This window comes from Sus scrofa, chromosome 11 (assembly GCF_000003025.6).
Source record: "Sus scrofa isolate TJ Tabasco breed Duroc chromosome 11, Sscrofa11.1, whole genome shotgun sequence".
NCBI lineage: Eukaryota > Metazoa > Chordata > Mammalia > Artiodactyla > Suidae > Sus > Sus scrofa.
In genome coordinates this window covers 68170652-68185231 of record NC_010453.5, presented here as the reverse complement: position 1 = coordinate 68185231, position 14580 = coordinate 68170652, and the positions used below count along the sequence as shown (strand labels likewise).

General features: G+C 43.2%; 1 protein-coding gene across 3 annotated transcripts in view; it reads right to left on the bottom strand.

Annotated features, from left to right (window-relative positions):
* The window catches only part of UBAC2 (UBA domain containing 2), a 174937-nt gene that overhangs the window by 134540 nt on the left and 25817 nt on the right, over positions 1 to 14580 (bottom strand). For all 3 annotated transcript variants that reach the window (XR_002336734.1, XM_021065851.1, XM_021065852.1), the window contains 3 exons: positions 12065 to 12192; positions 5298 to 5417; positions 4135 to 4244 (listed from right to left, as the gene is read on the bottom strand). Coding sequence is in view for 2 of the 3 variants with exons in the window: in XM_021065851.1 (XP_020921510.1) it covers positions 4135 to 4244; positions 5298 to 5417; positions 12065 to 12192 (358 nt within the window). In the remaining variant the exon portion in view is untranslated. The remainder of the gene's footprint in view (positions 1 to 4134; positions 4245 to 5297; positions 5418 to 12064; positions 12193 to 14580) is intronic.

Sequence of the window (14580 nt, the reverse complement as noted above, 5' to 3'; positions counted from 1 at the left end):
GTTCTTTGCAATGACTTCTTCTTGATGAGAAGAATCTGACAGCACAAAACAGAACTAAAGACTCTGTTGACACAAAGTCCAAAAAGTGAAAATGTATGTCATGATTCTCACGATAAAACTTTAAGAGTTCCCATCGTGGCTCATCAGTTAATGAAGCCGACTAGTGTACGTAAGGACGCAGGTTTGATCCCTGGCCTCACTCAGTGGGTTAAGGATCCGGTGTTGCCCTGAGCGGTGGTGTATGTAGGTCGCAGACACAGCTCGTATCCCACATTGCTGTGGCTCTGGTGTAGGCGAGCAGCTAGAGCTCTGACTAGACCCCTAGCCTGGGTACTACGTGGGCACAGCCCTAAAAAGACAAAAAACAAAAACTTTAGATAATCTAGAACAATTAATTAAAAATAATTTTATTCAGCATTCTAATGATAATGATGCTACGATGCTATAAATGCTAATAGGGATCTTAATGTGTTGGGCTATACATAAAAGGACAATTAACCCTGCCAGAGGGCAACAGGGTGCAGAAAGAAAGCCAAGCAGGCAGGAGAATACAAACACACAGCATGTTCAGAGAGCTGAAGACAGATGGGGGAGTGGCTTGAAACACTGGATTGGGGTCAGGTTACCAGGGCTTTGAAAGGAAAGAAAAAAAAAAATTTATGCCTGGAGAGGTTGCTACTGCTAGGATGTCTCCACAGATGAGCTTATTTAATGCCCTCCACTGCCCTGTGAGGTACAGAGTATAGTCCTCAAGTCACATATGAAGGTCATCTATAAACTGAGCTCAGGAAAGGGAACTTGAGAGAAGTAACTTGCTCAGGAAGACCCACAAGTAGTACATGGCAGAGCTGGACCCTCAGATAAATCTGGTTTATGTAATGGCAAAGCTTCTAGCATTTGCACTGCCTTGATGACATTCTAGAAGAGTTGATTTCTATTCTGAAGAAAATGGAGATTTAAAGGCTAATTTAGGAGTTCCCGTCTTGGCGCAGTGGTTAGGAACCATGAGGTTGCGGGTTCGATCCCTGGCCTTGCTCAGTGGGTTAAGGATCCAGCGTTGCCGTGAGCTGTGGCGTAGGTTGCAGACGCGGCTCGGATCCTGCGTTGCTATGGCTCTGGTGTAGGCCGGCGGCTACAGCTCCAATTAGACCCCTAGCCTGGGAATCTCCATATGCCGCAGGAAGTGGCCCTAGAAAAGGCAAAAAGACAATAAACAAATAAATAAATAAATAAAATAAAGGTTGATTTAAAGGTTTTGAAAAGGATGGTCAAACTTGTATTTTAGAAAGATAACTTCTAAAAACCTTGCATAAAATGCTTTGGATGGATAGGAAGACTAGTTGGAGAATTAATGCAAAAACTAGGCAAGAAAGGATTAGTTAAGACTGAGATAATCACATGGAGTTCCTGGGTGGCCCAGCTGTTAAGGACCCAGCATTGTCACTGCTATGGCGCAGGTTCGATCCCTGGCCTGGGAACCTCTGTATTCCACAGGCATGCCCCCCCCCAACAAAAAAAAAAGACTGAGATAATGACAGGAGGCATGAAGCAAGTGGGTTGAAGGGATGGTTTATAGGGCTTTGAATGAATACAAGTTGGTGCCCTACTCCAATGATGAGAAAAGGGAACTATTTTCAGCTTAGGTGACTGAGTAGATGGAAGTGCCACTGAATTAAAGAGTACAGAAGGAGGAAGAGATGAGAAAAGAGAAAAGGGCCATCAGATGTACAGGTATAACCGTATCACTTTGCTGTACACCTGAAACTAACACCACATTATAAATCAGCTATACTCCAATAAAATTTTTTTTAAAAAGAGGTGATCAGAAGAGACAGGAGTGTCTGAACATGATGAGTTTTCTTTCAGTCTTAGAAGTCTTTAGGAAATATGTCCAAAGAAAGATCAGAAAAATTACACGGACTAGCAATGGAGAGCTGGGAGACAAACAACAGATGCTAAGGTGGCTGAAGTCGTGGGAGTGGACAAGATGGCCCAGACAAAGCACCAGGAGTAAGCTTGAGAAAATGTCAAAAGCATTGAATGTGCTACTGAAAGGTCAAATAGGACACGTGAAAATAAGCCATTAATGGCTTTAGCAATCACTTGGTTAATGGTGACCTTTCTAAGAGAAGTTTTAATACCAGTGAGGTTAAAAAAAAAGCAAGAGAGAGAGAGAAGTGAAGAACTGGAGGGAATGAGAATAAAGTTGGCTGAGAAAGAGAAAGGTAACAAGAGGTTATGTGGAAAACACTGCAAATTATAAAACTCAGAAGAGGAAACACTCTTTTCAGCCAATGTATTTTATATTTACAAAATGCAGAGTTTATTTATTGAAGAAAAGATTTATGTTCCAAGAAGTCTATGTTTGAGGATGCTTCAAGATTCAAAAAAGCCATACTGTAATGTTTCGTGATTTAAGAGGAAGGAAAAATACATTCTCACTCAGGTGATGTCTAAATTAACATTCAATTGTCCTTTAGCAGGAATCCTGTAACTTGAGAATTTACTCAAATTTGCCAATTCTTGCTACAACCCAAGATTTAAATAGGTAGATACCGTCTGGCTTCAAGAATTATTAAAAACATTGCCACCAACTTCAAAACTGAATCTTCGTTATGTGTACCAGTTAAGATTCCATAAAGAAATAAATGTCATTCATACAGAGATATACCTGTCACGTGACTCTATATGCAACAGAGAAAAATTATCACACAAGGGGACAACGTAAATAAGGATTAAAAGATATGTTACTCCTCGTTCCCCAAATTTATTCTAACACAAATACACAAGACACACACGATCCTTCCACAAACTCAGTAGGCCATATAAAGAACAAAAAAGAATCGGCCTGAATAAGAAATGTCTGGGGAAAACCAATGATTTGTGATTTTGCTTCATTCCTAATGACCCACAGTGTTTTCCACAATAGCAAAACAGTCAAACTTCTCAGTCTAATGGCAATTACAACCTGTAGAACTCAAAAACTGCTTGATAATTATCACACAGAACTTTAAGGGTGTCCACTAAAATATTATTCAGAATTACATACAATTAAGACAGCTAAAGATCACTCGTGCCAGTCACAGTTCAGTAAATCTCATGAAGGGCAGCTACAACCACTAATATTGACAATATAAGTGTGAAAACTATGCGATCACTACCCTTATTTTTAAAAAGAGATTCAAACTGAATTTTTGAATTAAGATACATTAAACAGTCTAATAGTTCTCAAAAAAATACATACTGAAAATTAAAATAAGGCTGACGTTAGTATACACAGAATTTTTTTTTTTTGCCTTAGCGTGCAGCGGCTTGATGTGGGAACCTGGTTCCCAGACCAGGGACTGACCCTAGGCCACAGCAGTGACAAACGCTAAGTCCTAACCACCAGATCACCAGGGAACTCCCTGCACACAACGAATTTTAAACATGTACTTGTAAACATGTACACGTAAGTAAAATTTGTTCTTCATAGTGTCTCATCCCTAAATACAGTCTCAGATATTTAATTCAGATATTTAAGGCCATTTACACGCACTCGCAACTCTGTTCCTAGATACCAGTTATCATAAACTAAAACATGTTTTTTGGGGTTCTGTTTTTAAAGAAGACCAACACAACGTGAAAGCACAGACACTGGGAGTTAGGCTGCCCATTGCAGGTGCCTACAAAGTTCTAACCTCTGCAACACTTTTCTTTTATCTTTTGTAGAAACATATAAACAGTATCATTTTTAAAAGCATCATTCTTCAGAAACAACTTCAGACAAATCAATTTTGTTTCCTAATCTAATCCAATTAAACTTTGTACTTTTGTGTTTAATTAGTTCACAAAGTTACAAAGACAAAATTTCACTATGAAAACACAATTTTATCTTTCACACCAGAACAGAAAATTCATTAAAAATTCTCTAAAATACGGGATTTGAAAGTTGAAAAAGTGGATGTAAAAACAGATTCTGTTTCAAGAACATAAAGAAAATGTTAAGTATATACCAGATTTTTTTTAAACATAAAATCAATTTTACTATATTCAAAAGTTGTAAATATTATTTTACTGACTTTCATGTACAATAATGCTCTGCAGCAGATTTAAGTAGTTAGGAACCGACCTAAACTTTTGAGAGCTACTTACAATCCAGAAGGCAAATTTCTGGCTGCAGTGATACCAAAGGAATACTGCACAGCTTCCACGAGAATGAAGTCACCCACGGCTGACAGAACCCAGGAGCCCAGCAAAAAGGACTAAAAATAAAACAGGAAGAACATTACAGAGAGGAGTCTTCTAAAAATAAACTAACTTTTATTTAATTAGAACCAGCTCAGGTATATACACACTTATACTTTTGAAGTCTGAACATATTTTTCAAAATGAGGGAGTAAAACCAAATTGGTTAAATACATTAATAACTTCCATAATTTCTAAGTGCATTGAAGAAAAGATATTTAGAGCATGACTTATTTTTGTAAGTAACACATGAACCATTAGCCAAAATAAGTGATCAGAATTTTATTGAAGTAAAACTCTGATTTTTTTTTTTTTTAGGGCCACAGCTGCAGCATATGAAAGTTCCCAGGCTAGGGGGTCAAATCCAAGCTGCAGCTGCCAGCCTACACCACAGTCACAGCAATGCCAGACTGGAGCCTCGTCTGCGACCTTACGCTGCAACTTGAAGCAATACCAGATCCTTAACCCACTGAGCAAGGCCAGGGATCAAACCTGAATTTTCAAGTACACTAATCGGGTTCTCAACCCGCTGAACCACGACGGGAACTCCAAAAACCCTTAATTAAAATTTTTACTGCCCATTTATACTAATGTTATTATCTATTATCATTACCATCACTATTATTTTATTTTACTAGTGACTTAAATTTAATTATTTCCTTGAGGTAATGTTCATGTTCCAAACCTGAGGATCATGTAATTAAAAGATAATTGTTAGGAGTTCCTGTTGTGGTTCAGTGGTTAACAAACCCAACTAGTAGCCATGAGGACACGGGTTTGATCCCTGGCCTTGCTCAGTGGGTTAAGCATCCGGCGTTGCTGTGAGCTATGGTGTAGGTCACAGATGCGGCTCGGATCCCGTGTTGCTGTGGCTGTGGTTCAGGCCAGCGGCTACAGCTCTGATTCAACCCCTAGCCTGGGAACTTCCATATGCCCTAAAAAGACCAAAAAAAAAAAAAGATCATTGTTAATAGTAACACTAAGCTTAACCAAATAAAACTTCTTAAAAATAATAAAACAACTTTTTTTCTACAACCTAAATAGCAAAGGGAAAATACGTAAAAACTTACTGCAAATTTCCTGCTTCCATATCTTCTTTCAAATATCCTAAAATTATAAATAAGCAGACTACTGCAGAAAGTATCTTTCAAATCGAGGCAAATTATTCTTCCACATATCAATCTCCAAATCTAGATAGGAATTTAAAAAAGAAAAACAAAAAGAGTAAGATAGGTCTCTTCCTTAGCAATTTATTATATTTACTTTATACTGATTATTTTTTTATACTCTAAACAAAGTAATGACGCCCACAAAAAAGGTGAACTGTTACATATGTGACTTCCCTAAGAAATGAGATTGACGCTCTCATACTAAAATCCCTTCCATATAATGGCACTCAAAATTTTGTGTTTATTATAACAGAATGTATTTTCATTAAGACAACAACAAAATTTCCTTGAAAAAATTTTAAGCCTGTGTTTAGTAAGATTAAAAAAATTATTTATGGGAGTTCCTGTCGTGGCTCAGTGGTTAACGAATCCAACTAGGAACCATGAGATTTCGGGTTCGATCCCTGGCCTCACTTGGTGGGTCAAGGATCCGGCGTTGCCGTGAGCTGTGGTGTAGGTCGCAGATGCGGCTTGGATACCTGGTTGCTGTGGCTCTGGCTTAGGCTGGCAGCTATAGCTCTGATTAGATCCCTAGCCTGGGACTCTCCATATGCCAAGGGAGAGGCCCTAGAAATGGCAAAAAGACAAAAAATAAATAAATAAAATTATTTATGAACTGGAATGAAAGGCTACCAGGTGTTCATTTTTATGTTACTAAATAAAGCAAAACCATATCTGAAATCAATTTAGAGATAAACCCAAAAATACAAATTTCTGAGTTTAATTTTATTCACATATTTTTTAAACTTCATTGATTTATTTAGGCTGCACCCATGGCATGTAGAAGCTCCTGGGCCAGGGAATGAACCTGAGCCACAGCAGTGACAATACTGGATCCTTAAGCACTAGGCTACCAGGGAACTCTGAGCTTAATTTTAATGATCAACCTACTTCATAGCAATTTAAGACAACTATTGTTAAATATTACTAGGTTCAAAATTTTAAAATGACTTTTAGTTTATTTAGATCATTCTGGTTGGATAAAAAACATAAAAAGGGATACAGAAGGAAGAGCTATTCGAAGACCTATATGAGTCTTTTTAAATATTTTCTACACTTTAAAAGATACACCCAATGACCCCTGCAAAACATTCTGATCTTATTTCCCCTTCACAATTACCTTATAAACAGGTAAAAGAAACATTAACCCTGTTTTTTGGTATTGGTTTTATTTTGATGAAATGTACATAAAATTTATCATTTTAATTATTTTTAGGTGTACAATGAATGCCATGGCATTAAGAACATTCACAGGGAGTTCCCTGGAGGCTAGCGGTTAAGGATTCAGTGTTGTCACTGCTGTGGCTCAGGTTCAATCCCTGGCCTGGGAACTTCTGCATACCATGGGCATGCCCCTCCCCCCCAAATAAAACAAACCAAAAAAAGCATTCACACTATTGTACACTCATCAACAGAACTGTTTCATCATCCCAAACAGAAACTCCGTAGCCATCAAACAATAACTCTCCATTCTCTACTCCCCTCAGCCCCTGGTAACCATTATTCTACTTTATGTTTTTATGAATTTGACTATTCTAAGTACGTCCTGCACATAAATGGAATCATACAATACCTGACCTTTTGTGTTGGCTTATTTATTTCACTTAGCGTAATGTCTTCAAGGTTCATGCCGAAGTGAGAATTGGAACTTCATTCCTTTTAATGGCCAAATAATATTCCATGTACATGGAGTTCCCGTTCTGGCTCAGAGGGTTACAATCCTGACTAGTATCCACGAGGGTGTGGGTTCAATCCCTGACATTGCTCAGTGGGCTAAGAATCTGGCGTTGCTGTGAGCTGTGGTGCAGGTTGCAGATACACCTTAAATTCTTCATTGTTCTGGCTGTGGTGCAGGCCAGCAGCTGAAGCTCCAATTAGACCCCTAGCCTGGGAACTTCCATATGCCACAGGTGCGGACCCAAAAAGAAAAAAGAAATCCACGTATGTATATACCACATTAAAAAAATCCATTTGTGGCTCTAGCCACTGTTGTGGCATGGGTTCAATCCTTGGCCCGGGAACTTCCGCATGTCACGGGCACAGCCAAAAGAAAAAAATTCCGTTTGTCTTTAATGGGCATTTGTATTATCTCCACCTTTTGGCTAGTTGTGAATAATGCTGCTACGGACACTGGTACTACTGGCATACCTTGATTTATTGTGCTTCACTTTATTTTACTTTGCAGATTATGTGTTTTTTACAAATTGAAGGTTTGTGGCAACACTGCGTGGAGTAAGTCTATTGGCACCGTTTTTTCAACAATATCTGCTTACTTCCTGCTTCTGCTCACATTCTGGTAACTCTTACGATACCTCAAAGTTTTCTATTATTTTATTTATTTTTTGTCTTTTTCTAGGGCCGCTTCCCCATGGCATATGGAGGTTCCCAGGCTAGGGGTCGAATGGGAGCTGTAGCCACTGGCCTATGCCACTGCAACGAGGGATCCAAGCCGCATCTGCGACCTACACCACAGCTCACGGTAACTCTGGATCCTTTACCCACTGAGCGAGGCCAGGGATCGAACCTGCAACCTCATGGTTCCTAGTTGGATTTGTTAACCACTGAGCCACGATGGGAACTCCAAACTTTTCTATTATTATTATATGTGTTATATTATGTGATTATCAGTGATCTTTACTGTTACTATTGCAAAAAGATTACAACTCACTGAAGGCTCAGATGATGGTTTGCATTTTTCAGCAATGAGGTATTTTTAATTAAGGCCTGTGCACTGTGTTTTAGACATAATGTTACCGCACACTCAACAGACTACATACTTTAATTTGCACTGGGAAACAAAATAATTCATGTGACTTGCTTTATTTTTGTGATATGGAACCAAACCCAACGTATGCCTATGTTCATTCTATCTTGAGAAGAAAATTGAGGCACCAAGAGAGTATTTCACTTGTATCAGGTCATCCACCTGTGCTCTTGCTAACAGAAATAATAACAAGAATACAAATGCAAAATGAACTACCCCAACTGTCAAAACATTCTGCATCTGTCTCACCTCCAAGCAAGGCAGCAGGCTGACTTTACTCATCAGTAATGAGTAAACTATCGGGGCACTGGACCAGTTCAGGGACGGCCACTAGAGTTCATTTCACCTGCCAATCAAGCCAAATTGGGGATGGCTGCCTACAAATCTGTGCTAAGGCCATAGCTGCGTTCAAGAAGAAGTAGCACCATGATCAGTTAGAAATGACATCATGGACACACACGTGGAACAGAGGTGACATCTCGAAACTAAACCTCTCCTCCCTCAGAAATTCCCTGACTTTGCAGCAGACTCACATTGGGACTTTAGAACACTTTAGTGTTCTATGCCACTGTGATGGTGTGAGACAGGCTGCATGAGAGCTTTGTAAGCTGTGCAGTACTCTGCAAATGTCCAAAGCTGCTGTCTATCGTCTTTGCAGAATGGCAGATGTAGAAACCATGGAAGACAGCGCCAAGTCTCCTTCCACACGTTTAAAGTTCCAACGAAGGGATTCTACTCAGGGCCAGGCCCTGAGAGCCGCTGGGAAAATCTAGGAGATGAAGACTTCATGAAGCAAGACAAATTGGGGCTACAGAGGCCCGTTTTTTGTTTTGTTTTCAGTTAGTGACACATGATACTAGAAGCTACACTTTTAAGTGATCTGTGTTTTCTCAGTACACTCAAGGACACACAAGCCTGAGACCTGGTATGAGAAGAACCCACCAGGTACTGGCGGGAAGGCGGCTGCTCCCTGTGAAGACGGACCCACAAGCCACTGCTTCTGCATTTCAACCTGAAGAAGATCAAAGGCAGGGTCGCCCAACCACCAAGATCCAGGAGATGCTGAACTTGCAACATAAAGGCCTTCACCAGCTGCCCTCCTGTCCTCATCCAACCTAATCTCACATCAGACTCCAACCATACCTCCCACCCAGCACTCCTGAGGGTCTGAAGTTCTTACTGCTTCAGCAAGTCAAATGCTCTCCTCTCCCACCTGGCAACTGACACTTACTCTTCCCTTTAGACCAAATGGGGAACTCCCATTGCTAAGGCTCTGCAGGGTTGAGTCTGCCCCCACCCCAAAAAACATACACACTGGTCCCTACTTATCAGTCACAGAGGATTTAACAGGAACTTGTGCCCTACCTTCTTGTGTATATGCATGCTTAGATTTCCCAAGGCGGAACTGAAACTCTCCGCATCTCTGCAGCTCTTAGAAACACACACCGAGGCTTCCTTCTTAAGAGGTTCCAGCAGCAGAGTATGGCTACTCAGCCTTGTGGACACAAGGGTGGCTGTCCTCCATCCAGGCAGGTTACCACCTCTGAGCACAGATGCCCACAAAGTGGTGCAGTAGAAGGGAACTGCTACCAATTTAACCAGTTGAATCAATTTTGTTTGTTTGTTTTTTTTTTTTTTTTTTTTTTTGGCCATGCCTGTGGCATATGGAAGTTCCCAGACTAGGAGTCAAAACAGAGCTGCACTTGCTGGTCTACATCGCAGCCACAGCAACTCGGGATCCAAGCCATGTCTGTTACCTACACCACAGCCCATGGCAACGCTGGATCCGTAACCCAATAAGAGAGGCCAAGGAGAGAGCCCACATCCTCACGGATGCTAGCCGGATTAACTACCACTAAGCCACAACAGGAACTCTGCAGGTGAACCAATTTAATCTCCCCAAATCAGAAAGGCACCAACTCAGGGGTAGAGGCCTTACGTTCCCTTACAGAAGTGGTTCTCAGGGCTGGCCATACACTAGAGTCCCCCGTGGATCTTTCTAAAAAGTACACCAATGCCCAGGCCCCAATCACGAGGCTCTGTGACTCAGACTAGGGTGAGGTCTTGGCATCAAAAAAAAAAAGCAAAAAGCAGGAGTTCCCGCTGTGGCTCAGTGGGTTAAGAACTCAATTAGAATCCATCATGAGGATGCGGATTCCATCCCCGGCCTCGCTCACTGGGTTAAGGATCCAACCTTGCCAGAAGCTGCAGTGTAGGTCAAGATACGGCTCAGACCTCCTGCTGCCGTGGCTGTGGTGTAGGCTGGCAGCCACAACTTCCATTCCACCCCCAGCCAGGGAACTTCCAAATGCCACAGGTGAGGCCGTAATAAGGAAAAGAAAAAAAAAGAATGTTTATCCAGGTGATTCTATTGTGCAGCCGGGGTTGAGAACCAGAGCGTGACAGTAACTAAAATCACACTCTACTGTATTCGGACAGAGGGCAGTAGTGTAGATAAATAACCGAATCACAGAAACTTGGTGCAGCTCACTTGAGCAATGACAAAAAGGTGTCAGTGTTCAAGAGTGAGTGGTTATCCTTCAAATGGCTAATCAAGCATTTAGTAAAGAAAAAATGGCACGTTATAACCATGATTTGCATTCAAACTCTGTGACATAGTGATTTATAAGAAATGTATGTTTGGTCTCCCCCGCCCTCTGCCCCAACTCTTAAAATTCTTGGAATTTCCAAAGTGAAGAAAAAATGAGGAATAGGGGCTGTCTTTCAGCCCCATCCCCTGACCTCTGGCCTCACCCCCTGACCTCTGGGGAAGGAGTGGGGTCGAGGGTGAATCCACTGCCGATGGCCAGTGATTTAAGCAGTCGTGCCTAGGTAATGAAGCCTCCATGAAAACCCAAAGGACTGGGAGCTTCCTGGCTGATGGACACGGGGGGAGTGGGGCTCAGGGAGAGCTCAGAAGCCCCGCACCCTCGCCCCTAATCTTGCTCTGCACATGCCCTCCATCTGGATGTTCATCTGCGTCCTTTCTCACATCCTCTAATAACAAACTGGTAATCCAGTAAGAACAATGTTTCTCTGAGTTCTATGCACTGTTCTAGCAAACTGATTGATCCTGAGGACGGAGCCATGGAAACGGATCTATAGCTAACCAGTCAGAAGGAGAGGTGACAACCTGGGCTGGAGACCGGCATCTGAAGTGGAGGTGGGGTGGGCACCTTGTGGAACTGAGCCCTCACCCTATGGAATCTGATGCGGGCTCCAGGAGAAGGTGTCAGAATTGAGCTGAATTGTAGGACACACAGCCAGTGTCTGCGAATTGCTTATTGTTGGTGTGGGGAAACCCCTGCCAGGTTGGACTTGGTATCAGTACACCCCTTTTGGACCGCAACTCATAGACAAAACCCAGCACCACCATTTTCAATGAGATCAGGCCATAAATCTCAAAAGTCGTAGACTTCCGCTCTTCCCAGCAACAAAACCCAAGAGCAATTTCCTACTTGGTTTAACCACCACTATAAAAGTAACTCACAGTAATTCACGATCTATTAGAGCTGAAAGAACTTGGCTCACATATTCAAACTAAGGCAAGTTTTTTTTTTTTAATGTTAAATAACATACGAATCATTCAAAAACCAGATCTGACATTGTTTAATTCTCCTGAAATTAAAAATTGCATTTCCATTAAAAAACTGCATTTCTGTAAGCAAAAAGTGAAACTGAAAAGATGTGTAAAAGCAAATATTACAACTAGCTCATTCTTATCTGCTTTGCTAAAATTACCAATAAATGCAGGGAGAAAGGTTACTTGTTAACGGAACACTAATAATACATAATATTTCTTACAACTTGAGAGGCTTTGAGAGACCAAAATGGCAGAAAGGAAGGTCAATCAAAGAAACAAGTCCACCTTCTCCCCTCCCAGGACCAGCGGGGCAGAGCTTACCTGGAATTCGTCCTTGACTGCCTGGAGGTCGTACACAAAGAACCTCTGACAGTGCGGCAGGAGAAGGGCCAGCAAGAGGGACAGGGCGCTGGGGACCAGTAAAAGGCTCTTGGACAGAGGTGCCTTGTCTGCAGGGAGAGAGAAAACTGCTTTCAGAATGACTGTCCCTAAGATTTTTAAAACCACACAAGTGAAAAGCAAGAGAGGTCACTTCTTTTGAATTAGAATGAAGACAAAGTTCACAAAGTCTGGAATTTAATCCTTATTAATGTATTGTTTCAAAACATCTTCCCGCAGAGCTAAGTGATCGAGGGGCACTGGGCAGAGTGGATGTCGCGGTGGTGGCGCTTCACTGGCATCTGGCTCTAACATGAGACCAAACCAAGTTTACACTTTCAGAACACGGTCACCAAAGCGTAAAGGAGTAGAAGAGGCGTATGTTCTCCGTGGAATGTGGCCAGTGAGCTCCTGAGCATGACTGGGATTCACATCCATAAACATTTATTGTAAGAAATTTAAAAAGCCACTAACAGTGCCGACACTGCAGAGACAGCAGCCTGCAGAGACCTTCCACGGTCCTCCTGGGGCCCGAGTCTGTTTTCCAATCAAGAGCCTGGTCTAAACCTCCTGTAGCCTTCAGAGCATAGCTGGGTTCCACCTCCTCCTTCAGCGGCAGAACCTCCCATGTTAGCCTGGGGCTCCCCCCACCCCCGCCCCCATGCCCAGGTACCACCTGAGGAGTCTGGGTCTGGAACCTGCTTGGCCCTTCCGACTACATTAAAGATTCCTGAAGGAGGCCCTGCCTTCTCTTCTCTGTGTGGCCGTAAAGCCCAGCACAGCTCCTTGGGTGGATGAAATGTCAACAGGCCAGGCCCCACGACAGTGTCACCGACAGGGACGTTCTCAGATTGTGCGAGGCGCACTTCAACAGCACTCATGAGAAATTCCCTGGGAGTGAATCTACTAGTTACGGTTGGTAATGTGGTTACCGCACTTGCTCGAGTATACAAAAATAGCCCAACTGTTTCCTCTCTGGTAAGGTCTCACTAACATCTGAACTGGTTAAGGGGCTGCACGCTGTCTTCAGCACCAAGATGGCCAACAGAGGCCCCCTACCCCACCCCAGGAAAGCACTGCAGCTGTGAGCTGGACCAACCCAAATTCTAACTAGATCAATTTAAGCCTCAGTTCTCTGCAAAATGAAGGTAAGAGGAGCTACCTCAAAAGTACTATGAGAAGTAAAGGCAATAAAGAACGGACATGGGGAAACTGCTCCAACCGCCGCGGTCACCACCCCAGGGGAATGGGCCTCCCCGGTTAAAGACAAGCTTCTCCTTCATTATTCCGCCAGTCGGAGCTGGGGTGCTGGTGGTGCACCGTGAAGGGGCAGCTAAGACCACGTTTCCTCTTCAACTTGGCCTTCATCTGCCTTGCGAAATGGACCCTGTCGTTCATTCCTGCCTCTTCCTTGCTGGCTTCTGAGTGACTCGATGTTACTGGGGAAAAAGCACACAGCTGAGCTGCAAGATGCCCCTGCCAGGTCCTGGTCTCTCATTGCCACTGACCAGTGACTGTACCGCTTTTCTCTGGAAAGTGTGCTCTCTCCTCAAACCTTCCTGCTCCACACTGCCAGTGGCTTCTGTGTCACCACATGAATAAAGGAGTGATTTGCTCTGGCATTCTCCCTCCTTCTCTGCAATTCATGAGCGCCTCCTCCTGCGGACCACGCATTATCCTAGGCCCTGGGACACAGCGGCAAAGGATGGACAAAGTCTAGACAGTAGAGAAAAGACAATACCCAAAGCAAAGTAAATACGCATCATGTCAGAAAGAAACAAATGCCACAGAGCGAGGCTGTGTTATCCCCCACAGACCTCCTGCTCTCTCCACACACCCGACAGGGTTGCGACCCTCCCACCTGGCCCTAACTGAAGCTGGCTATGACAACGTGACTGGCTTTGGCCAAGTCAACGTGACAGACATCACTTCCAGGCAAACACTAAAGAGCCAGTGAGCGGTCCTTCCCTGGGCCGATGCTCAAGACGGGGGCTAAGCTACCCGCCCGATCCTGGAGTTGAAGACAATATGGAAGAGGCCCTCCCAGGTGACTCTCAGTGGCAGGACAACATCAGTGAGAATCTACCCTTGTCATTTCAGGGCCCTGATATGTTAGAGGTGTTTGCTACTGCAGCACAACTACCCCATCCTGGCTTAGGGGAAAGCAGAAGGGTCATTGGAAGGCCTTTTTTTTTTTTTTGTCTTTTTGCTATTTCTTTGGGCCGCTCCCGCGGCATATGGAGGTTCCCAGGCTAGGGGTCGAATCGGAGCTGTAGCCACCGGCCTACGCCAGAGCCACAGCAACGCGGGATCCGAGCCTCGTCTGCAACCTACACCACAGCTCACGGCAACGCCGGATCGTTAACCCACTGAGCAAGGGCAGGGACCGAACCCGCAACCTCATGGTTCCTAGTCGGATTCGTTAACCACTGCGCCACGACGGGAACTCCTGGAAGGCC